The 24,171-nt window shown below is 63.1% G+C and overlaps 1 protein-coding gene across 2 annotated transcripts in view; it reads left to right on the forward strand.

Moving 5' to 3' along the window:
- Window positions 1-751: 751 nt before the first annotated feature.
- WNT7B (Wnt family member 7B) overlaps window positions 752-24,171 on the forward strand; it is a 48,714-nt gene continuing 25,294 nt past the window's right edge. The window contains exon 1 of one of the 2 annotated variants that reach the window (XM_039863189.1): window positions 752-1,248. In XM_039863189.1, coding sequence (XP_039719123.1) covers window positions 1,178-1,248 — 71 coding nt within the window. In that variant the 5' untranslated portion in view covers window positions 752-1,177. Of the gene's footprint in view, window positions 1,249-4,081; window positions 5,586-24,171 lie in introns of those variants that run through there. The other variant, XM_039863188.1, reaches the window with a different exon arrangement.

The raw sequence follows: 24,171 nt of genomic DNA on the forward strand, positions 1-24,171 counted from the left end.
AGGCAGGGAACCCCTGGGGGCCTGGAGCCTCCCCCAAAGCCTGGGAAGCGCCAACAACCTCCTCTCCGTCTCCATCACGGTGCTTAACCCAACTGCTTTTGCAGGAGGTCATCTGAGCAACCCCTCTGCTACTGACCGGGCCTGTCTAGCCTTTCCCTGTCCCCACTCTGAATTAGCAGTGCCGACGGGGCAGGGCGACCCTGGGTGCTGGAGGGGGGGCTCTGATCGAGGTCTACGGAGATGGCATTGCTGTATGGACTAAGGGCGTGGCCCAGGAGGACCCCCTGTGGATAACTGCCGGGGCGGGGGGGGGGATGGGGAGGAGCAGGGAAAGCGCCACAACGGCTATATGACTGGGTGGTCTCTCCCTCTCCCACTGGAAACTGGAGGCCGAGTGGCCACCAGGACCTGCACTGTCCATTCCCCGCCCCCGCCACCTCCCACCCCCACGGGCTCAGAGGAGCGGCCAGCCCCTCCGCAGGTGTCTCTTCGGAGCCGCACCCTCCCCCCGCGCCCCCCTCTCCGCACCCAATCCCCATCCCCCCGCCCGGTCCCGGTGAGACGAACGGAAGGGAGCTGGCCTGGGGAGGGGGGTCTGGGGGGTGGATGCGTCTGTGTGTCACCGGGGAGGGAGGAGAAAAGGGAGGGGAGAGCTGGGGAGCGAGGGAGAGAGAGCGCGCGGCGAGCGAGGAGGGCGGGCGGGAGGCGGATCCTCCTACCTGGGGCGCGCTCGCTCGCTCGCAGCTCGCTTGCCGGGGCCGCGAGTCACCTGGGGAGGCCGACAAGTGCGGACACATTGGCTGCTGCAGCGCTCCGCGAGGCGCGCACGGCCCCAGGCGGCTGCGCCCAGTGGAGGCTGCGCCCGCCCGGCCGCTGCGCTCGGGCCCCGGCCCCCGCCGGCGCTCGTGGGGCCCCGCGGTCGCTCAGCCGGGCTCCGAAGTTGCGGCCCCCAGCCCAGGTCACTCCCCCAGGCGCACGCGGCAGCGGCGGCGGCGGCGGCGCCCGGGGCTCACCATGGTGGCAGCGCGCGCCGAGTGCCTGCGCGTCGCCTGCCGCCCAAGCCGCAGCGCCGGCTGAGAGCCGTCTGCCGAGGACCCCCGCCCCTGCCCGTTCCCCGCCCGGCCCGCGCGTCCCCTCCGGCCGCCGCTGTCTATGGCGCAGCCCCCCTCCCTGGATCATGCACAGAAACTTTCGCAAGTGGATTTTTTACGTGTTTCTCTGCTTTGGCGTCCTCTACGTGAAGCTCGGGTGAGTATCCCCGTGGCCGGGGGCCGCCGCTGGGGGGTCAGGGCCGCGGGGAGGAGCCGCCTGCAGGGGTTCCGCGCAGGAACGTGGGCACCGGACGGGGCCATGGGCGGCTCGAGGATCCGGGGCTGGCCTGTGTGTTGAACGCTCGCCCAAGCCGGGCAAAGACGCAGCCGAGCCCCCAGCGGCGGGTTCTCCCGAGGGGCGCCCAGCCCAGGGCTAGAGGAGGGACAACGGGGCGCGCAGGCTGCCGCGGGCAGGCTCGCGGGTAGCGGTGAGCGTGCCCGGCGCGTACTTTCACCTGTTTGGGCTCCAGGCCCCGGGGGTGGGACGCGCCTTCCCTCCCCCGGGCTGCGCTGGGCGCTGAGCCCGGGCCGAGAGCTCGCTGCCTGGAGGGCGCGCCGGAGCGGGGGACGGGGGGCGTCGGGCGGCTGGGGAGGCTCGGGAGGCCCGGGCGGGCGGGGGGCGCGCGCCCCGGGCGCGAGCGCGCACGCCTGGGCACCCGCCACGGCCCTTCGTCTCTATCCATCACCCGGACGTGTTGAAATTACCTTGACAACTCGTCCGGCTGGCTCGGGATGGGCCGCGCGGCCGACCCGGCCGCCTCGGGCTCGGTACGGGCCCCGCGCCCCCAACCTCCCGAGTTCCCAGGCCCGGCCCCCTCTCGCCGCACTCCCCCTGGCGCGGCCCGGGCGGGCGCCCGGCGGGCCGCGCTCGCAGCCGTAGCTGCTCCGAGTCGTATTTCCACATTCCTGAACCCAGCCGAGTCCTTACCTGTTGAGCTGCGATCTCCTTTAGACAGAATCTGTCTCGGCCTCGCTCGAAGTGGGGGTGGAGGGGGCGGTGTGACCATGAGGGGGTGCGGTGCACCTCGTCGGGGGCGCCCACGGCCCCCCGTCCGGCCGCGCCCTGCGCGCCTACTGTGTGCCGCTAGCGGCTGGAGGCAGGCGGCTCCCGGCCGCGGGCAAAGCCGGCGAACAGCCGGGCGGGAGGGCCCGGCCGGGTGCCGCCAGTGGAGACGCGGCTTCCCAGGCGGAGAGGGAGAAGGTTCGTTTGAGAATCATTTCATCCATCGTCCCCACCGCCGTTTACAGATGGAGAAACTGAGGCCAGCGGCTGCAGCGGCGGGGCCGGAAGCCCCCTGTCTCAGCCTCAGTTCTGCAGGCCTGGCAGCCTGGCGTGTCCGCTGGTGGCTCTGTTTATTATAGGTCTGTGTGTAGGCTGTGTCCCTGGGTGTTTGTTTATGGGAGGTGAGGGTGCGTGCACTGAGTCTGCTGGCAGCGGGGTTGGCCGGTGGGGAGGGAGGCCCTGTTTTCTGGACTCTCCCACAGCTCCTGAGCTTACTCCTCCTGTGTTCCCCAAAGTAATGGGCACCCCCTAACGAGGCTTTCTCTGCTACCTAGTTCCCAGTACTGAGGCTGCGCTTCCCCCTGACCACTCTGGAATTAAATGTCCTCATTTCTCCTGTTTTAAGGATTAGGATACCCAGCAAGGGACACCAGGAGTAAACGGCAGAGTCGAGACTGGAGTTGGCTCTGGTCTCCACCACTGACCACTCCTTCTAGCACTAGCTCCTTAACAGGGGTCATCTGAAAGTGACGCGCCCCCCCCCCCAGCTTCTTGCAGGAAGAGCTCTACGAGGCACCCCCGACTCCCCACCCTGCACAAGGAGCTGAAGTTGTTGCCCAGCCCAGACTTCCAGGGCTGGTTCCAGGGCTTGGAGGTCTGAATGACTGGGGACGGTAACTTCCTCCCACCACGAGGGTCCCTACCCGCACTCCCCGCTTTAAGCGAGACCGCTGCTCTGGCCATCCTGAGCAGGATGGTGGTGGCCAGTGTCTGAGTAGGGAGAGCCCAGGCAGTGGGACCCAGCCTGTGTGCCCAGGCACCTGGGAATTCCTGAGAGAGCTGGGTGGTGTTCCTGGCACTGCCGTCTGCCCCCACCAAGGGGCCCTGGGAGGGGGGCTCCTCCCCCTGGTGTGCCCCCTTAAGCACACGCTCTCTCGGTCCTGGGGAGAGAGGAGAAAATGAGATCTCCACAACACCCCCGTGGAACCACACCCAGGACACCCAGAGAGCCACCGTGGGATCTGCTAAGGCGAGGGTGCTCAGCCCCTGACACCAGCACAGTCCCTGCCCGCCCATGTGGGAGCGAAGGGTCCTCCTTTCTTTGCAATCCATCTTGGCTGTACAAGGCAGGGAGGAGGGGGCAGCTGGGCCCAGATGTGACTTAAGGGGTTAAATGACCTCGGAGCCCGGTGAGGTTGAGGCTGAGGTTCAGGTGGTCAGTCCTCTCCCCTCGCTCACCTAGCGGCCTTGGGTGAGCTCTTTAACCTCCCAGCCCACTTTTCTCCTTGGGGAAAACAGGGGAATGGTAGCGCCTCCTTCACTGCGAAGGTTAGTCCCGGGGTCTTTGGCCCCGGGGTTGGGGCGGTGTCCCAGTAAACACTGTGTGCACCAGTCAAGCCTTTCTTCTTGTTAATAACCACGATATCGCAGCTGCTACAGGCACTCCGGGGACGCCTCCAGATAGTATATTCTGGAGGATTTGGGATTTCAGGGCCACCAAAGCCCCAACCAAATGTCAGAGGCTGTGTGTGTTGGGAGATATTTCACGATCACAGCCCACCAGCCCATACTGTGCACGGGCAGCCCCCCACACATGTGCCCCTCAGCCCGTGCAGATGTGCAGCCCCTGGGGGGTGAGAACTCCGTCCTCACAATCCCTACGGGGATTGGGGGCCCAAGACCAGATGTGTCTTGGATTTTGAGCAATTTTAAAACAAATGACTTTGGAGAGTCACAGTTCCTCACTTGAGGACTGATCAGCCTCCGAGCTCCAGCCTTGGAGGAGGCCAGCCCAGGATGTGGGGAGCCGTCAGGAGTCTGGGCACATTCTGCCCCCTGGAACCAGGGTCATGAAGTGCCGGAACCAACCCTGCTCCATGCCTGCCTCCTGCCTTTGGAGCCAGGAGAGGCAGAGGGGCCTGAGAGCCCTGGATCCTGAGGAACGAAGGGGCAGAGACAGCCCGTCCTCGTGGATGCTCCAGGCCAGGTCAGAAGCTAGGAAATCCACTCCCCCTGGGACCACTGGCCGTATTGCAAGAGCTCTGTTCTCTTGTCATCTTCCCTGCTTTGTGCCTTTGCCCCAGCGTAAGGGGTCTACGTTGCATCGAGAGGGACATTCGTGTGTAGCCAGGCTTGGCAGACAATGGGAAGCGGAACTCAAAACCTGTGTTTCTGGCCTTTAAAAAAATCACTGGAAGAGGATTGTTCAGAAAAGTGTGTCCTTGTGGATCTGCTCCTCCCCACACCTATCCCAACCAACCAACCCCCCGAAGGAGAGCAAAAGAAGCCAGGTGGGGAAGCCAGAGTTGGCAGCTCTGTGCACCTGTTGGGGGTGCATTCCCACTGTCAGCCTCTCCAGGGACTCAGAGGCAGGACCCTGCAGAGATACCGGTGAGCATGTGCACAGGTGAGCCTTGCCAGGTTCGGCCGGGTTGGCGATGGCAGTGAGCGCATGCGACCCACAGCCAGCTTCGCCAAACCCAGGGGCGCACGCAGGCAGAGGCGCAGCACACACAGTGCATCTGTGCGCACACACCTGCGCCCTCACAGACGCGCCCACGCTCCCGCAGGCACACACAGGCACATGCAGGCACATGCATGCACACGAGATCACATTGCGGAGCACAGCCCCCCAGAGGAGCGCACGCCCCCGCATGGTTATCCCGCGGTGTTCCCCCAAGGTGCAACCTCCAGAGCAGGCCAGAGCTGTGTGGCTTACTGGAGTTGCGGGAAGGGGTCCGAGCCAAGGCAGTTTGGGCAAGGCCTGGGGGCGGCTCCCGCCGCGCGCTCGGGTCAGCCTCCCCTTTAAAAAACCCGCCCGCGGAGGAGGCGGATGTAAGGGCGGCCCGGCCAATGGCAGCTGCGCGCCTCGGGAGACTTGCAGACGTGAGCCAGAGCGAGTGACAGAGCCGGTTCCGACGGATCGACGGACGGAGGGCCAGACGGCTGCCGAGGCTCACTCGCTGCCACCTACCAGCCCCCGGCCCCGCACTCCAGCCCCAGCGCGATGCGCGGCCCCGGCGGCGGGGCACTGGCGAATACTGCGCCGGGACCCGCACGCCCGGGTCCCTAGCGTCCCGTGCCGCCGCCCTACCTCGGGGAGGGCCGCGGAAACCCGGGCCTCAGCTGGCTCAGGCGCCCTGCCCGCGCGCGGGGCCTGGCCAGCCCTGCCAGGAGTGCCGGCCCACCATGCTCCTGCTGTCGCCGCGCGGCGCGCTCCTCTCCGTCTATTGCCCGCAGATCTTTCTCATCTTGTCCAGCGGCAGCTACCTGTGAGTTCTGCGAACAGCACGTGGGGTGGTGGGCGGTAGGGTCCCTCCCCAGCCTTCCGCTGGAGCCGGGCGGGCAGGGAACGCGGCAGTGAGGTCTCTGGGCGGGGCGCCGGGTGTCCGGCGCGCGCGGGAGCCGGGGGACTTTGGGTCGCCTCGCCGGCCTAAGCCGCTAAGGTGGAGGACCTGGAGGAAGCCTCCGCAGTGAGAAGTTCCGGCTTTGAGGGGTCAGAGAAAAGGTAGCTCGCGGGAGGCCCGACTGCCCCACAAAGACCAGGCTGCGCGCACCGAGCGCGATGGCCGGAGGGCGCGCGGGCGGCGCCGAGATTCCTTGCGCGTCCCAGCCGAGTCCTGGATCAGCGGGATCCCCCTCATTTATATAAATCCACGCGGCCCGCATGGCTGTGCCACATTTGAGAGAGCCGCACGCACATATCAGCTCCCCCGAATACACATCGGTACACACGTGCACGCTGCGCCCCACCGGACAGCGCCCAAGCTGTCCGGCGAGGTCGCTGCGGCTTCTCGTGCCTTCCTGCCGCGCTGGGCCGCCTGGCCCTTGCCCTGGCCGAATCCTCACCTGGGGGGCGAGGGGGCGCCGGCGGAGGCGCGTCCGGGCCTCGGGGCCAAGGCAGCGCGCGGAGCGTGGGCGCGCGTGTGCGTCCGCCCGGCTGCGCCTGCGGGGCTCCGTGCAGCTACGGGCTGGGCCCGGCCCGGCCCAGCGAGCCGAGGGGGCGCGTCAGCGCAGCGGTGGCTTCGCCGGATTCCTAATGGGACGCATATGCTCTGGCCTCCGATTTAAAAAGAAGTTTGATTTATGGAACCGCCGTTTGGGGGAATTTAAGCTGGATGCTACTGATTAAACCTCAGAGCCAGCTCTCCCTCCCCTTCTCTCCTCCCCCCTCCCCCTCCCCCTCTTTACATCGTGTGGCCACGTCCGGGTCGCTCAACGCGGCTGGGGAGGGGTGTGCCGCTGCCTTCCTTGCCTCCCTGCGCCACCCTGTCCCCCCTCCCCAAGTGCGCGCGGCTGTAAATCCTAGACAACTGCCATGCCCCTACCCCTTTTTAATAGAGACGCAGCCACTTTCTCCCTCAGCCTCCCTAGAAATTACTATCCCACCAGTTTTCCCTTCTCTATAAATATCAGTCACATCTTGAAACAAAAGTTCGCAACCACAGCCAGATGCTGCGAGGCCCGCGGTTTCCCGGGCTGTGGGACATAATTACAAGGTCCCAGCGCAGAGAGCGCTCCAGGCCCGGCGGGCAGCCCCGGCTGCGGAGGCATCGCCTGGGGCGGGGGGTTGGGGAGGCGGTGAGGCAGGCTGCCCCGGGCAGGGCTCGGGGCGGGTGGGGACCGCCTGATCATTGGGGACTCAGACTAGGAAAGAGAGTCCTGCTTCTGGCGTCCCTCCTGGGAAATGGGTCAGCCCAGGGGGCCTTGGAATCCCAGCCTCCAGTTCTCAGAGGTTGGAGGCGGAGATGGGGAGCCTCCCCCTCCCCAGAATCGCAATCTTCTGCCTTGCTGGAGAATCCGCAGCTACTCTGCTTAATAAATCATTTTCGGAGCCAGCCGGCTGAGGTTTGGCGTTACTGGGGAGGTGTCCAGGGGTGGGAAACCTGGGGTCCTGGGCGGGGGGAGGGAGGGGATGTTGGAGTGAGAATCTGAGAGAAGGTGGGCAAAGGGCTCAGGAGCTGGTGAGAGCGAGGAGCCAAGGCAGCAACTGAGGGGCTCTGGGGCAGGCGGTGGCCAGTATACCTCTGTAGACCCCAGTTTTGGTGAGGTTGGTCCCCCAAATCTGAGCCTGTCGTGATTACCATCTGTGCCCACACAGGCTTCCTTCCTGTGTACTGCCAGCTTTGTTGGCAGAATTCTCCTAAGGCAATAGCTTTCCCAAAGGTTCGTGGGCCAATGCTGGGGTCCGGAGTGGGTGGTTGAAGCATCAGTCAGACTCTGTCCCCCACCCCCCCACCAGCAACCCCTGCCCCCAGCCAGCACAGCCTGACCTGCAGCCCCAGGGGGAAGAAAGTGCTGATGCCAGCCTTTCCTGAGCAGAGAGAACTCAGACGTTCCCAGGAGCAAGGGAGGGAGGCCCCAGGCGTCTCTGGGGCTTCCCTGCCCTGTTTGGGTGGGCACAGGCCAGATGCATGAGATGCCATGGGTAGGAGCAGGGCCCGGTGATGTGAATGAAAGCGTGCACGGTGCGTGCACGGTGCGTGCACGGCGAGGAGACCCTCTCTGTCCACTGAGCTGATGCCCAAAGGCAGGCGAGGCAGCCAGTGCAAAAGCGCTTTGAGACCCGCTGGGAGTCAATGGTCAGCCCACCTCAGCACCCCAGGAATGCATAAGGAGGCCGGCCCTGCAGGATCTGAGGATGCCCGGGGCAGGAGGGGCCCTGGGTGGAGGCTTTTTCTGCTCCAGAGAACTTTCCAGAAGGCATCCCATTGCCGGGATCCCAGACACTGGCGGACAGTTGATCCTTTCCCTTTCTTCTGGGCTGCTCTCCCAGCTCCCTGTCCTGGGCTGTGGTCCGTGCGCAGCGAATCCCAGATGCATGCCTGGGCCCCTGCCACTGATCGGGTCCGACGTGTGTGCTGGCCTGGAAGGGCTCTGAGCTCGCCTGATGCTGAGCCCGGCCAGCTGGGCTGGTACGCGGCAGCTCTGCTTCTCTGTTGTCAGAGCAGAGGCTCCCAGGGCCGGTGGGTGTCAGCGAGGGCCCCAGGGAGGGCAGGTGGGGGGGGGGCGCAGGCCACAAGAGGGGAGGGGCCTGGTGGTGCCAGGTCAGCTGGTATGGGGGCCTGGCCGAGGCCTTGTGCCAGGACCAGGCTGGCCTCCTGTCCTGGGCAGGTCCCTTCCGGTCTTGGCCTCCCTCTCTCAGATGTGGGGGTTGGCTGCAATGGTCCCCCCAGGTCTTCCGGTGCGAGCCTCTCATGGTGACCGCCCGCTCTGGGGAGCTGAGTGAGTCATGGGTGACAGGGCGGTTACTCACCGACCACCTGGCTGTGGGGGGTGGGGGGCACTCACCACTGCCCAGCCAAGGCTGGGCCTCTTCCCGGCTCCGCTGCTGTGGCTTTATTGGTAGTGTCCACCGCAGCTCCAGAAGCCCTGTGGGCATGACCCTGGGTGGGGGGGCGCTGAATCAGGCTTACTCCTATGGCATCACTGCCCATGTGGGGGCAGAATGGGGTCACTGGCTCAGGCGCGGACAGGTCACCCTTGGGAGGAGCAGTTCCCAGCCTGGAGGGCTGTTTCTATCAGGGCGTGGAAACAGCTCTGCTGTGTGGCCTCAGGCAGGTCCATGGGCCTCTCTGGCACTCAGGGTGGAGAGCCTTGCTCTGCAGACTCAGAACAGGCCCACGTGCCCTCAGAAAGCGTGTGCAGCTCTGGAGAGGGGTGGGTGCATGGCAGGAAGTGGGGGGTGGGGTGGGGAGCAGTTGCCAGGGAAGCTGACAAACCTCAGCATCCAAAGGACCCCCAGCTCAAGTTGTAAAAGTCACAACTTACTGTGTATCACGAACCTTGTCGGTGAGCCTTGTCAACCACTAGTTAGAGGGGGAACTGGTGCATTCTGGAAAGGACTCCTTTTGACCCTCTGTGTGTGGGGAAGGGGGCTCGGGATGGGAAGGGGGGTCCTCAAAGGCTTCCTCCGGGGCCACAGTGGGCTCCGCAGCTGTGTATTGAGGCCCGCAGAATGGCCTGTTTTCTAGCCAGTTTTCCCTTGAGTCCTCGTGAGGCCAAGGGGCCCAGCGATGACCCAGATCCAGGGGTCCCATCCCCACTCCTCTCATTGCTTGGGTGCATCCTGTAACCTCAGCTGTGTCCTCTGTACAGAGAAGTTATGGGAACTCAAATCTAGAGCAGGTGTGAGAATTCGACAGGCAGATTTAGAGACGTCTCGGTTGGGTTCGTGATACACAGTAAGTGCTCAGGAGAGGGGGTCGTTCTCAGCTATTAGGAGCAGGGAGGCTGGCTACCGGTGACACAGAGGGACTCCCAATGGCTGTGTTTGTTCAGGGGAAAGTGATGAACTCTTCAGGGTGTCTCAGAGGGCTTCGCAGAGGAGGCGACCCCCAGATGGGGTTTTGAGGGATGAGTAGGAGTCGCCCAGACTAAACGGCCCGAGAGAGCATCTCAGAAGGAGCAACCCTCATTGTCAGACCCATTCACCCAGGTTCCTTTGGAGGGAGCCTCACTGCATCTTGCTGAATAGGGCAGACCGAACCCCAGGGTTCAGCAGAGAGGCCTGGTCCTGAGGTGAACAGTCCTCTGGAACCAGCTCCACTGCCACCTCTGAGGGGAAGTGCTCCCTGTGGTGGCCCGACCGAGAGAGGAGGTCCAGGCAGCTGGTGGAGGCGCTTGGGGCGAGGAGATCCCCAGGAAGGGAGATAGTTTTTGAGGCCCCGATATCACATTCTTTGTTTCTGCATTGGGTCCCCTGGGAACATAGTGGACACAGGCCTAGCAAGTCACATTCCCTGCCTCTGCCTGCTCCACTCCAGCCCTGTCCCCCAGAGCCTCACACAGCCTGTGGAGAGCCCAGAACCCCAGCTGGGGTCTGGACCGATGCTCCGGGCAGATCCCGAGGGAGGTGGCAGGGCAAGGGCTGGGGTGGGATAGAGGTCTTGACTGTGGGACGCAGATGCTCTAGGTCAGTTCACGATTGGGGGGACCCGGAACGGCCTGTGCTGCCTGCGGCCAGTCCCCGAGCCCCCCGGGGCCTGTCTCCCACTGGAGCAGTGGAGGGGCTTTAGCTGGCTCCCCTGAGGCCTCCATTTTTCGTGGCTCTTGGTCCAGCTTAGATAGGACTCACCCCCCTCCCCACTCCTCTAGAGAGGAGACAGGAGGCTGGGCGCCCTCCCTTGTCAGATGAAACCCCAGGCCTGGGCTCCCTCAGCCTGATGAAAGGGTCATTGTGTGGCGCAGGCCGCCCGCTGGCCAAGGACAAAACCAGCGTTTGTCCTCCTTCCCTGGTGAGGGCTGGGGCCTCCCCTTGGGCTGGCCAGCAGGGTGGGGGTGGGCACAGGTGCGCTCCCTCCTCCCTCTCCCCATCCTCCCTGTCTTCATCACCGAGCTGCTCCATTGCCTAGACCCCCTCCCAGTCCTGCTCCTCACGCAGGGCGTCTTCACCCTCAGAGTGGGGAGCCCGAGGCTCAGGCCAGGTCCGCTCTTGGCAGGGAGGCAGTGAGCTCTCCAGCCTTAGAGGCATGCAAGCAGATGCAACAGTAAGGGCCAGGGATGCTGGGGAAGGGCCTTGCCTGGAAGGGAGCCAGCACTCGGGGTGCTCTGCTCCAGCGGCCGTGTGTGTGGTCGGCCCACTGCGTGGATGAGGGTGCCGAGGCCTCGAGGAGGTGATCCCAGCCTCAGGCTGGAGCAGGTGGCCTCTGAAGCCCTGGGGATGCCACAAAGGCCTCTGTCTGAGTGTGCGAGTGGAAGACACTATAATTCTGCAGACCCCAAGTAGTCACTGCCACGCAGCTGCCCAGAGCGGGACCAGGGAGGACGCCACCCTGCCCAGCAAGCAGGTCCCCAGCATCAGCCACGGTCTGGAAGAGCCGGAGTTGGCATCCCATCCCCATGACACCTGTGGGCCTCCATCGCATTTCTGGATGGTGCCCCACTCTATGGCTGTCCCTGCTCCCCACCATTCTCCACGGGCCTCCCAGGCCAGAGGTGCCGTGCTAGAGCTGCAAATGGCCAGGCCCCCTGCAGGGAAGGAGCCTAGGGACAAGGGTGGGTGTTGTCTGGGCTCACCCTGCCCGTAGCAGGCGTGGGTGCTGCCATGGTGCCAGGGGTTCAAAACTGAGACTTAGGCCCTCGCTCTCCCAAGTGGTAAAACAAATTTAAAAACCTTTTTGAATGAGAATTTTTCCAAAACACACTATCTGCCCCCCAGGCTCTCAACTGGGGGCCATAGGGCTTTGCATTCCATTTCTGGAGGACTCAGGTCCTCCTGGAAAGGCCTTCTCTCGCGGGACTGACCATGCACAACAGCTGGGGTCTGATTTGACTGTTTCCTCTCTGGCTGCCAGGACAGGTGGGCTAAGCAAGGACCACCCACGTGGAGTAGGGTGCATGCAGGTCAGTGATGCTCTAAGTCACTCTCATGCAGCCTGAACCCAGATGCGAATCTGCATCTGTGTGGCTCTCAGGTCCATGCTGTCTCTTGGTGTCCTGCTGATGTGGGTTTCTACCTCTAGGCAACTCCATGGCCCTCTGACTCACCGCCTGTAACCTCACCTGGTCTAGAAAGCATATCTTCCAGCTGATGAGCATTGTGTTGACCGGGAGGCACGAGGAGGTAGCCCCAGCTTGTGATCTCTACCGGGTCAGCATGTGTTTGGGGTCACGTGCTGTGGACTTGTGGCAGCCCCTTTTCTGGACCTCGGTTTCTCCATCTGGGTGATGGGCGTAGAGGTTTTCGGGATGTTCCCCTCCTCCGCTTCCCGCCGGCCCTCCCCACCTCTCTGAGACTGCTTCTCACGCGGCGACGTCCGTGGCAGCCCCTGCGCCAGGTGAACGCGATGGGCCGTGTGCGCAGGTGTCACCGGCCGGCACCCTTCCTTCCTTTCCCGTCATTTATACAAAGCCCTATGCTGCCCACGCCCCAGCCCCTAACCCGTCTGCACTGAGGATGGACCTGGGAAGACCCCTCGTGGAAGGTAACCTCTGACTTGGTCCTAAAGAATGTGCTGGATTAAAGAATGGTGTTTTGGGCAGAGGGATGTCTGTGAGCATGGGCCGGGGGCCGGGGGTGGGTAGCAGCTTGTCAGAGTGGGGAGTGTGGAGAGGTAAGGTCGGAGGGGTGGCAGGGCTGTGGCCGGGCCTGGGAGCCGCGGGAGGGAAGGTTTTAAGCCCTGGGCATGGGACGGACAGCAGGAGACGGGAGGGGGCTGCTCCTGTCGCTGGCCTCAGATGGAGTGGGCTGCAGGGAGCGGTGGTTTCCCACGGGCAGGATCTGCAGGGCTGGCTGGGGGCAGAGCGCGGGAGAAGAGCTTCGTCAGCAGGAAGGCTGCGCAAGGCCAGGCCTGTGGTCATGAGGTCGACCGCTGCCATACCCCCGAGCACCCAGCACAGCACCTGGCACCTAGCTGGTGCCCAGTTCACATGTGCTGGAGGGTCAGAATGCGGCTCATGTGTCTGGGGCCCACCAGCTTGGTCAGGGCCCCCTGCCCAGTGGTAGCAGAGGCCTCCAGGCCCCAGGTGTGCTGGCCCCCGGCGGGCGTAGGTGGCCACAGGGGTGGGCTGGGGGCCTGGATGACTCCCCGACCCAGGTCTTCCCCAGGTGGCTTCGCTGTTGAGGGGAGTGCTGGAAATTTCCAGGTGCTGCTGACACGCCCCCTCCGTGGAAGGAGCTAGACCCATCACCCTGCTGTCCTCAGCTTCCTCGGGCCCGTCCTGTGGGCCCATCCGTCCACCTCGGGCCCTGCAGAGGGCTGACATGGTCGCTTGGCCACACCCATGGACCACGTAACTGTCTCTGCCTGGCAGGGTCATCCCTCTGCCTTGGTGGCACTGTCCTGGGGGTGGAGCATGGCGTCCGGCATGCCCAGGTCCACAAGGTGACCTCCCTGAGCCTCAGCCCCATGGAATAGGCTGGGGTGCTAAGCAGCTAGCCCCAGAAGGGTGCCCAAGTCATGTTCCTTGGACTGGAGTGGCAGGGCTGGGAGTTCAGGGCTGGCCGGGCACCCTGGTGTCGTGGGAGCACTGGGCAGGGAGTCAGCAGCCTCCAACTGACTGTCCCCAGGAGCTCAGAGCACACGGGGCCTCTGGGCTCATCACCTAGGGCATGGGGACCCAGGGACAATGGCCCTGGAAACGCTGGGTGGGGGCTGCAGTCATCAGTGTCTTGGGGCCATAGGGCCAGTGCTGGGCCGAGGGCCGTGAGCTGCCTGAGAGACCCCACTTGTCCTTCTCAGACCCCACCTGGCCGGCCACGTGACTGGGCTGGGCAGGGCTGTCCTCCAGGCTGCCCGGAGTGTGGGGAGTGGACACATCCGCAGCCCCTTGTTTCCTTTCCAGGGCCTCCTGGATCCAGGCAGGGTGTGAGGTGTGATGACACCGTCCGCTAGGGAAATCCTCCTCATTGTCTAGCTTCCACCCCAGGCGTGGTCATTGCAGGGGGCTCTTGCTGCCCCCAGGGGGCCAGCCACCGCCTGCTCGTCCCCCAGCCCCTCCCAGAGAGGTGTGGAGAGCCAGGGTTTGCAGCCAAGTGTGAGTGTGAGTGTGAGCCCGAGCGACCCCGGCTCCCCGTCCAGCTTCCTTCCAGGGTGGAGATTCCTGCAGGGGGCGGAGGCGGGCGGAGCGGGGGAGGCCGGAGGAGCTCGCGGGCAGTGGGAGGATGCTGAGGAGACAGACGGCCTGGCCCGCAGAGCCGGGAGGTGGGAGAGAGACCCAGGGCCTGGCCCTGCTCCTGGCTCTGATACCGAACCCCTGCCAGGTGGTTGCGTGGCCTTGGGCGAGATACTGCTCGTCTCCTGTAAGTGGGGGCTGGCGTGGAAGTCAGGGGCTGTGCTCGGGCCGCCTCCGGCCAGGTCCTGGGGCCCCGAGCCAGGCCGGTGTTCTGAGGGTGCCGGACCCAGCAAACTCCCCACATCGTTCAGGCCATCGCAGCCGGGATGGCGAGGGGGTAGGGTGCCCCGCACCTCAAGCGTCTGAGCCGAGGCGGTTGGCTGGGCAGGTCCTGGTGGCCCAAGGATTCTCAGAAGCAGCAGCCCAGGTCAGTGGGCTACTTAAAAAGCGAGGCGGGCGGTGAGGGAGTTCTGCCCCATGGGTTTGGGCCCAGAGGGGGTTTCTAGCTTTGGGCAGGACCACAGAACTGGGGGCGGAGCGGGGAGGCTGGCTGGAGATGAGCCTTGGCGTACCCTGCTCTGCGATGCTACGAGGCTCAGGCAGGCTCCACCCTTATCTGTTCCTGGAAAGGGGACCCTCCAGGATGCTGGCCTGAGTCCCTGGGCCAGGAGCTCGGCCCTGCCCTGCAGTTGGCACAGAGGTGACTGCTCATTGTCCATTGCCTGTAAGGGCTTGGCCCCTAAACCTGCCGCTCAGCGCATGTCCAGAGTAGCCGGGGAGGCTGAGGCCCTGGCTGACCCACGAGGTGCCCAGACTCCCAGCCTGGCCACAGGCCAGCGGGGCCTGCCAGCTTCCTCCCACCTGTTCCGCCTGCCTGTCCGTCCATCCGTCTGTCCTGAAGTTTCAGGTTGGCATCCTGGCCACCCAGGCCTGCAAGGCGCCCCCGCATCCGACAGATCTGTGGCATCGGGGCCAAGGCCAAGGCCAGGGCTGAGGGTCTCATTCCTGCGCGGGACTCAGTTTGCTGTGCAGCCTCAGGAACTGTGGTGCCCCTGGGTGCTGTGTCCTCGACGGTACCAGGGAAGTCAGGAGAAAGGTCAGAGATGAGGCCTCGGGAAGGTCCGAAGCACGACAAGGCTTAGGAAGTGTGGCCATGGCCTCCTCAGGGGCCTGGCATCGATGCAGCGGTGCTGGCAGGGCAGAGCAGAGGCTCGGGCAGGCTTCTTGGAGGAGGAGGCACCAACCTGGGCCTGGAATCTTGCCTGGCTGCTGAGGGGGCCAGGTGCCTCTGGAGGGAGAACTACCGGTCCAGCGTGGCCTGAACACAGGCATGTCATGATGGGCCCTGAAGGCCCAGCAGAAGTCTAGAAGTTTCTGAGGTGAGAGGTCAATGCTTGGGGTCACAGTGACTGGTGAGGTTCTGATTTCACAGATTTAGCGATGTGGGGGCTGGAGGGTCCCCTTAGCCATGCGTTCCCTGTGCCCCCTTAGCTGCAAGCTCGCTGTGCCCCCCGCTCATGGGTGAGGAGGACCCCTGGCTGTGTTTGCCCGCCTCCGGGGGCCTCAGCCCTGCCCAAGACCCCCTGCTCACTGCCTGTTCCTCCCAGGCTGCCTGGTTTCTCTCCAGGGTGGGGTCCCAGGATGCCAGGCCAGGAATGCCAGCTATGCGGGGCGGGCGGGCTGGCGGCTGCCCGCCGGGGGCGCGAGGGAGCAGGCGGACGCTCCGCTCTCTTCCCTGGGAACACTGCGGGCAGCCAGCTGAGCAGAGCAGTGGCCTGGAAAGGCTGCAGCAGGCAGCAGCCATGGTGTGGAGAGCCGGCCCGCGGGAGACCCACCTGCAAGCTGGGGCTGCTCCCTGACCGGACAGATGAGCAAACTGAGGCTCAGAGGGGCCAGTGAGAGTCAGCGACCGAGCAGAAATCTAACCCCAGAGAACCCTTGTTAGGCTAGAGCTTCAGGTACCTAGATGGCTGCATCGAGCTGGTCTATCTGGCCTGTCCCTCCCGTGTCTGGGCAGGTGAGGGGACAGGTCAGATGGCCAAGGTGGGCTGCGGTCAGGCCTGCCCTCCACATGCGCTCCCCTCCCCGCCATTGTCCCACTGGGCCCAGGACAGTAGAGGGAGAAGCCATTTGCCAAAAGAGGGCTGATTGTCCCCTATTTTCAGATGAGAAAACTGAGGCCACTTGGGGTGGCCTTTCTGAGGTCTGGGGATGTCCCCAAGCTCCATGCTCTCCACTGAGCTGGGTCTAGAACTGCAGCGGGGGAAAGCAATGAGCAGATTCAAGAAAGAGCAGAGGAAGGACAGGTGGCCTGGGAGCCACCAGGCTCTTGTGCCAGCTGCATCCAGCTCCGACCCATTGTGTTCCCTTCGAGTTCCGTCCCACAGAGGAGGGCTTCAGGGACCCACCTTGTGCCAAGCTCTGGCACTGTGATGGTGACCTGGGGGGTCTGCAGAGTGACCCCGATACCTGGATGACATTCTTATCCTCACTCGACAGGCGGGAACACTGAGGCCATCATCACCCTGCCTCATGAGATCCTGCTGGACTGCAGAGCCAGCATGTGTGGCTGGAACGTTCTGGGCCAAACGCTGCTCACCTGCCAGAAAGGCTGGCGGGACGTGGCCTTGGGTGGGCGTGAGGGCCAGGTGCTGCCTTCTCAGGTATTTGCCGAGTTACTTCCTGGACAAGTGGACCCAGGCTCGCCTCCCTGGCTGATCGCAGATAATTAGAACATTCTTCAAATATTTTGCTGGAGGATGCCCGAGAAGGAAGAATTACAAAGCGCCCCAGGCCGGGAGCGTGGGCTGAAGGGGCTCTGGGCTGCTGGGCAGCCGGGGCTGAGGCCAGGGCTGGGGACTTGGAGGGAGGCTAGGGATCTGGCCCAGCTCGGCCAGCTTGTCCCCACCTCTCAGGGAGCTGGGGCTGCGGTGGGGGCTCACGGCCAAGGCCAGCTCAGGGCCCTGCCGGGTGCTGGGAACATCGGTGATCCCCGCCCTGGGGAGCCCACCGCAGGAAGGGCGGACTGACCCTGCCCAGGTGGCATTAAGAGAAGCCTGAGGCTGTCCAGCACAGAGCCTGGCTCCCCGGGGCCTCCCAGAGGAGGGTTCCCTGCAGTGGGGACAGCAGGTGGGGACAGCAGTGGGACTGGGAGGGGGGCACGTCCTGGGGAGGTGGACCCTGCGGCAAAAGCGTGGGACAGAACCCAGAGTGATGTGGGAGACAAGGCTGTGTCTGTGACCGATCTCGTGACTGACGCCCACAGCCTGACAGCTCAGGGCTGGGAGGCCGGCTCAGGCCTGAGGCCACTGTCCTGCTGGTACGGGGCAGGAGCAGGCTGGGGCCGGGCAGAGTGGCCTCAGAGGGCAGAGAGGACTGGGTGGGCTGCCCTCATGAGGGTGCTACGTGGCAGGGGCCGCCACCATCCAGAAACCCGAGTGTGGGGGTGGCTGCCTTAGAACTGGAGTCCAGTCCAGAGCGAGGGCTCGGAGGGGAGCTGGGGCCAGGCGCTGGGGGTCCCTGCGATGGTGGGGCCGCTCTTCCCCCCTGGGGCATCTCTCTCCTGGGCTGTGGTTTGTGGGGTCATCTGTTGGGGAATTTGTAGGAGAAACGAGTTGCGGAGGTGACGGTGCCTGGCTCCCGGGGCCTCCTTGCGACACATGGCCCCCCACGTCTGTGGCCATAGATCCAATGCTCAAGCCCCTGGGCCTGAGGGGCTGTTCTGTCACGTGGTCCTGTGCTGGCAATGACACCACTTGTCTCTGTCCCCTCACTGGCAGTGCTGGCGATCAGTGCCCTGCTGAGGACACTGCGGGGTGGCTTTGTCCCCGTCGTCCTGTCATCCTTCCCACCTCCTGCAGCTTAAACTGCGGGGCCTTCAGAGGGAGAGCTGACGTTTTCTCAACCATACGTAACATGGGAATAAAAGTGGTTTTGTATCGATCGGCCTGTCACAGTCTAAGTGAGAACGGGGAGAGCAGCCTGCCTGCCTGCCCAGCCCCCAGCCCCACCGGGGGTGCCCCAGCTGCGTTGTCCCGCCCTCTGCACAAGCTGGGGTCTCTGTTCCTGGAAGGGCCCCCCGCTAGATGCGTCCGAGCTGGCTCCATACTCTCCATCCATCGTTCGTTCAGTTGTTCTACGGTGACCCTGTGCCAGACACAGCACGGCACGAGACTGGGCCCCTGGGGCCAGCAGCGGGGGCTGGGGGCGGCCTGTCCGGTGAGGGGCCGTGACTCTACTCCTGGCTTGAGGGACCCCTTCCAGCCTGCTGCCAGTTGGAGCCTCCTTCAAGACCCCCCGGGGGGACCCCCCCCAAGTGCAGCTCAGCCTGAAATGTAGCCTTCTGCCCCTAGGGACTCATGGGGGAAGATGGCTCTTCAGGTGGACAAGTGACCACTTCCCCAACTGTCTGAGGCACTGACCGGTCTGGGGGCTAGAGGTGTGAGTCCCTCCGTCCCTTCCTGAACTGCTTGGCAGGTGGCTGGACCTCTCTGGACCTGTGGTCCCTGTTCTGAAAGAATAATAATAATGACAACAGGAAGCAGAATTGCCTCCCCGCTGAGGGGACCTCTTAGCTCAGAACGTTGGTGCTCACTCTGCCTTGACCCCTGAGAACTCTGAAGAGCCTGGGGATTTAGGTTAAACTCCTGGCTGCTGGGGCAGGCTTCGGGGGGCAGGTACGTCCCGAGAGGAAGAGGGGTGTTCACACGTAGACGGGGGGTGACAGGGTGGGTCTCGTCCCGGCCGTGGTGAGACACTGGCTCCCAAGTCCGGCCCCTCCGACCCTCCGGGTCTCCGACTGGAAGCCCACTCTGATGTTGCTCCCCCAAGGGTGTCGGAGCAAGGAGGCTGCGCCGAGGACCCACCCAGGCTGGGCCTAATGTAGGCCTTAGCCAGTGCTCTGTCCCCTCCGAGCCTCAGGCAGCCCTGGGAGGGCCTGGCCTCACTGGTGGGCCCAGCTTCTCGGGACGGAGGGGCGGTCAGCAGCTGGGCAGCTGTGCACGCTGGTCCTGAGTGCCCAACGGGGCACAGGCTGAGACAGGAGGGCACTTCCTGTCACAGCCCCACCCGTGAAGGCCCCCCCGACCCCTGCAGCCCCCAGGGCCTCCTGTCCCCCTTCTCACTGCCTCGGCAGTTGCTAACAGCCCGTCTCCTGTATTTGGGTTCACAGAGGCCGAGGGCCTGGCGCGGACAGGCTGGCGGATGGGCAGCCCGCAAAGGACCAGGCTGGGGATGCCTTTTGATCCTGGGGTGTCTGAGCCCGGGTTTAGGCTGCACTCCAGCTCTGCCTGGAAGGGGCGTCCGGCCCAGCCCACCGTAGACCCCCACAGGCCCAGGCGCACGCAGGCGAGGCACACGGCAAAGACTTCATGCTCACATTTTATCTCTTAAGCATACTTTATTTTATTTTTTTGTAAGAAAGCTCGGCATTATCATCCTTGTCTTACTCTGCCAGCCCTGTAAATTTGTGTGTCATAAACTTTGACTTCTTCGTTGAGGTAAAACTTACATAAAGTAAGTACAGGAACCTCAAGAGGACAGTCCGACGCATTTTTATACACGTGGACACTAGTATAACCACGGCCCAGCAGAGGATAAAGAACATTCTGGAACCCAGCGGGCTCCCCGGGCCCGCTCCCGTGAGTGCCTCCCACCCGCGGGTGACTCTCGTGACTTCTGCCTTGAAGGGCGGTTTTGCTCGTGGACGTGTGTCGCCAGCTGACTCTTTCTTCCCCGCTGCTGTGGCTCCCACTGTGTGAACGTCCGTAATTTGTCACTGTCCTGGGACGGACACCTGGGCGGTTGTTCCCACTCTGTGCTGGGGACATGCACGCATGTCTTCGTCTCCCTTGGGCGTCTAGGCATGGAAGTGAAAGGCTGGGCCGAGGGCAGAGCGGATCCAGGAGTGAAGCCATGGGGGCGGGGAACTGCCAGCGTAAGCACTGGTCCCCCTGATGGACACCGCTGGTCCCTGATCCCCTCAGGGAGCTGGGTCTTGGGGGCTCAACGAATGAGGGTCAGTAATGGGCCCCAGTCTCAGATCACAGAGGCTAATAAAGGCCGCCACCAATGACCTGTCACCACAGGCCAGCTGAAAGTGCTCTGTCCTTCACATCATGCCCTCCCGACGGCAGTCTGACGTATCGGGCCCGTTATTGCTCCCATGTCACAGATGGGGAAACTGAGGCACAGAAAGGTGAAGCTTGCCTGAGGTCTCTCAGCTGAGAGGCAGAGCCAGGGTTCCAGCCAAGCTCATGTTCCTCACCCCTGCTCCACAGGGCTGCCAGCTGGGTAGGCTGGTACCTGGCTAAGGCCACAGCAGAGGCGGCACCCGCTTCCGCACCCGTCCGTCACCTGGCAGTGGTCACCTAGCCCCTCAGGTGACTGGAACACCCTTGTCCCCTTGGGACGGCTCTGGCAGAAGACCTTTCCATCTTCCTGTTGTCCAGTGGCAGCCCCCTCCTCCCTCGATGCCCGGTGCGAACCCGGTGCCAGGCCCTCTGCTGGTCTGAGACCAGAGGCCCTGTCCACAGTCCCCGGGGACAAGGCGGGAGCTTCTTGTCTGCAGGGCCCGAAACCCCTTCTCCGAGTCCCCGTTGGGGACTGGCCCCAGCCGGGGGTGAGGGGAGTCCCCAGATTTTCAGCTTTGCCTGCTCTTCCTGGCATCTTGCCTGTGTCCTGAGGCCCCTGAACAGCGCAGGGAGGGGGAGGGGTGAGCCCCAAGCCGAATTTCCCGTGGAAAAACTCCGTGGCTGAAACACGAGCACCCCGCCCCTCAGAACCTCCCTGCCAGCCTCTCCCCGGGCACCTGGGCGGGCAGCTGCGGGCCAGGAAGCTGCCCAGAGGCTCTTCCCACTCTGGGGTGAGAGCCGGGCCCCCCCACCGCCGCGGGGCGGCTTGATGAGAGCGCCATAGCAAGCCCTGCCCCCGAAACTGCCAATTATCCCAGGATGCTGCCTGCGCCCACCCACCTCCCGTCCTCCAGAGCACCAGTTATTTAGTTCGATATTTTTATCCCTTTCCCCACTCGGATGGGTTTCTAATGAGGGCCGAGCTGGTCGCCCATATCAGCAGCCCCCTCCCCTCCAGGCGGAAGGAAGAACGTGGGCAAGTCCTGGGGCGCGGCGGGGCCGGGCGTGTGCAGGCTGTGGGGGAGGGGAGGACAAGGCGGGAGACACCACCATTCAGACCTCAATCGCCAGCAGTAGAAGTGTCCGTAAACCTGGACGAGTTCAAGGGTGACCTGGAGGATTGTAAGCAGGGGAAGGATGTAAGCTGGGTTCTGAGAATGAAGAGTATTTGTTGTGCACCTACTGTGTGCCACACTCTGAGCCTCAGCGCTGCCTCCCCTGACTTCTGGAAGCGAGAGACGGGGCTCCGAGCCTGGCCGTGTGGCCTTGGGCGGGTTCCCCAGCCTCTCTGAGCTCCAGTCTGCACATGTCTAACATGGGGATAGCAGCGCTGCCTTTCCAGGGAGGACCAAGGCCCCGCGGAGGCCGGTTGTCCAAGGCTGGTGTTCAGAGTGGGGAGAATTTAATATCCTCAGGGGGAAGGTCCCCGCATCCTAAGGAAGACGATTTTGAAATTATTTCTGAACTATGAACCGTACGTATCTGATCATTTATGCTCCCCAGATGAGGAACAGTGCGACTTGTTCCTCATGCCCGTATTTCACCTGTACCCCACACACTGGCATTCTGGGGGCTCTTGTTCCCCTACCTCATCAGCCCCCCACTCCCGGGAAGTATACAGCGAGTACAAGCGGGGTGTCAACTGGGCAGGGCGCCTCTCCTTCCCCCAAACCCCTACGGCCAGGGTGTAGAAGTCCTGTGCGTAGACAGAATTTTTTAAAATCGTGGTGAAAATACACATAACATAAAATTTGCCACAACTGGTTTAAAGTCAGTGTCATTTAGCACATTCACAGTGTTGTGTAACCGCCACCCTGATCTAGTTCCAGAACTTCCTCGCCCCAGATGGAGATTCCACGCCCATTAAGCAGGCACTCCCCCTCCCCCATCTCCCTCCTCAACTGCTCCCCAGCCCCTTCGCCCCAGCACCCACCGGTCTACTTCCTGTCTCTGCCTTCACGGGGCATTTCATACAGTATGTGGTTTTTTGCATCTGGATTCTTTCACTTGGCGTCGTGTTTTGGGGGTTTCTCCAAGTCGCGGGGATCTGGACTTCGTTCCTTTTTCAGGGCTGAATAGTATTCCACTGTCTGGATGGACCACATTCTGTTTATTCATTCATCCGTCGATGGACTTTTGTGTTGTTTCCTCCTTTTGGTGATGGTGAACCCTGATGCCAAAACACGTGTGTTCACGCTTTTGTTTGAACGCCTATCCTCGGTTCCTTCGGATACATACCAAGGAGTGGAGTTGCTGGGTCCCGCGGTCATTCGACGTTTAACTTTCTGAAGAACTTCCCAACCTCTCCACACGGGCTGCGCCCCTTTACGTTGCCACCAGCCGTGTGTGAGGGTCCCAGCCTCCCCTCTTTTCACCTTCTCCTTGGTTATTTGCACGTCTTCTTTGGAGAAATGTCTATTCGAGTCCTTTATCCATTGTCGAATTGGGTCGTCTTCTTGTGCTTGAGCTGTAGGGACTCTTTCAGGCATGACCCTTGAACACTTACTCATTTGTTCATTAATTCATCGGTTGCGCAGACACTCCCGTACGGCGGCACGGGCCAGCCCCCAAGGCCCCAGAGTCAGCTCAGACCGGGCACTGCCCTCGAGGTGTCCGAGGTCTGGTGGGGAAGCCGGGCATGGAGACAATGACCGTGAGGCCGGAGGTGAGGTTAGTACTGGTGCCCACTTCACCGCAGGTCCTCGGTGCCTAGGGCAGAGGGTTTGATCCCCGTGGGGCTTGTACTTGGCCCTGGAAGGGAAGCAGCTTTTGTCAGACAGAGAAAGGGAGGGAGAATGGCAGAGGGACCAGCCCAAGCAAAGGTGGCAGGGGTCGTCAGAGGCCAGATCCCAAGGGGCCTCCACTTCTAGGCAAAGGAGCCTGGGGAGCTGTGGCTTCGAGCAGGGGAGTCACGTAGTCATGTCTGGGTGCCGGCACCGGGGCTGGGGTAGCCGGCTGGAGGTGGGGGACCAGGGCTGCAATGATGTTTCATCCCCCAACCTCTGCTCCAGGTCCCACTGCCATCGCCCCAGTCAGACCCTGTTTGTCCAAGTTGCTGCCCCCAGCCGGGGTTCTTGCCCCGGGCAGTGGGGCTCTGCAGCCCGAGCCCGCGGGAATGGACCGCGTGCGTGTAGGGTCCAGGACCAAAGCGGGCGCTGACCTGTGGCCTGGAGGCTGGTGCCCGGCAGGGTTCCCATCCATCTCATTTCCCCGGGTCGGTTTTCTGCGCATCTACAATTACTCTGGGCTGAATTCCCCAGATTCCAGCCCGCTCCCAGCCCCACCCGCCCAGATGCTTTTCCTCCATGCCAGCCTCCAAGTTCCTGCCCATTGTGCCCGTGGGAGACCTGGGGGGTCCTGGGCAGATTAGCGGGCAGGGCGGGCGGGCCGTGGGGATTGAGTGTCGGTCGGGCATCCTGGTCACAGCGTATGCTGTGGGCTCACACCACATGGGGACTTTCCCAGCTGGCTGTGGGTGCTCGGCCACCCTGGAAAAACACTGGCTTGTTTCTCTTAAGAAAGGGGCTGGCAGGCGATGAGTAGAAGGTGGCGACTCCCCATGCAGGGGCCAGGGCCATGGGCATCAGCTTTGGGGAGCCCCTCGTCGTCTCCCCTGCTCCCGCCCTGGCCCCTCACCGAGCAGGCCAGCCTGTGGTTGGGAAGCCAGGTGCCGTTTGGAAACCCAGCCTGTGCCCATAGTCCTCGCCTCCTTCCAGCTTGCTGTCCCTTCTCGTCCAGGTGCTTCCAACCAACTGGCACCACTTCTGTGGAAAACAGATGGCGGTGCCTCAAAAAGCTAAACAAACTGCCACGTGACCCAGCAATTCCACTCCTAGATACATGCCCCGAAGAACTGAAAACAGGGATTCAAACACAATCGTGTCCACACGTGTTCTTAGCAGCACCGTTCACAGCAGCCAGAAACAACCCGAATGTCCATCACTGATAAATGGTTGGGCAGAATGTGGTTTCTCCAGACAGTGGAATAGTATGCAGCCTTAAAAAAGAACGAAGTACTGACACGTGCTGCAGCGTGGATGAACCTGGCAGACATCACACTAAGTGAAAGCAGCCAGACACGAAAGGTCCCGTGTTGTGTGATTCTGTCTATATGAGAAGTCCAGCATAGGCAAGTCCATGGAGACAGAACAGGTCAGTGGTCGGGGGGCCG

Source organism: Pteropus medius, unplaced genomic scaffold (assembly GCF_902729225.1).
Source record: "Pteropus medius unplaced genomic scaffold, Ma_sr-lr_union100, whole genome shotgun sequence".
NCBI lineage: Eukaryota > Metazoa > Chordata > Mammalia > Chiroptera > Pteropodidae > Pteropus > Pteropus medius.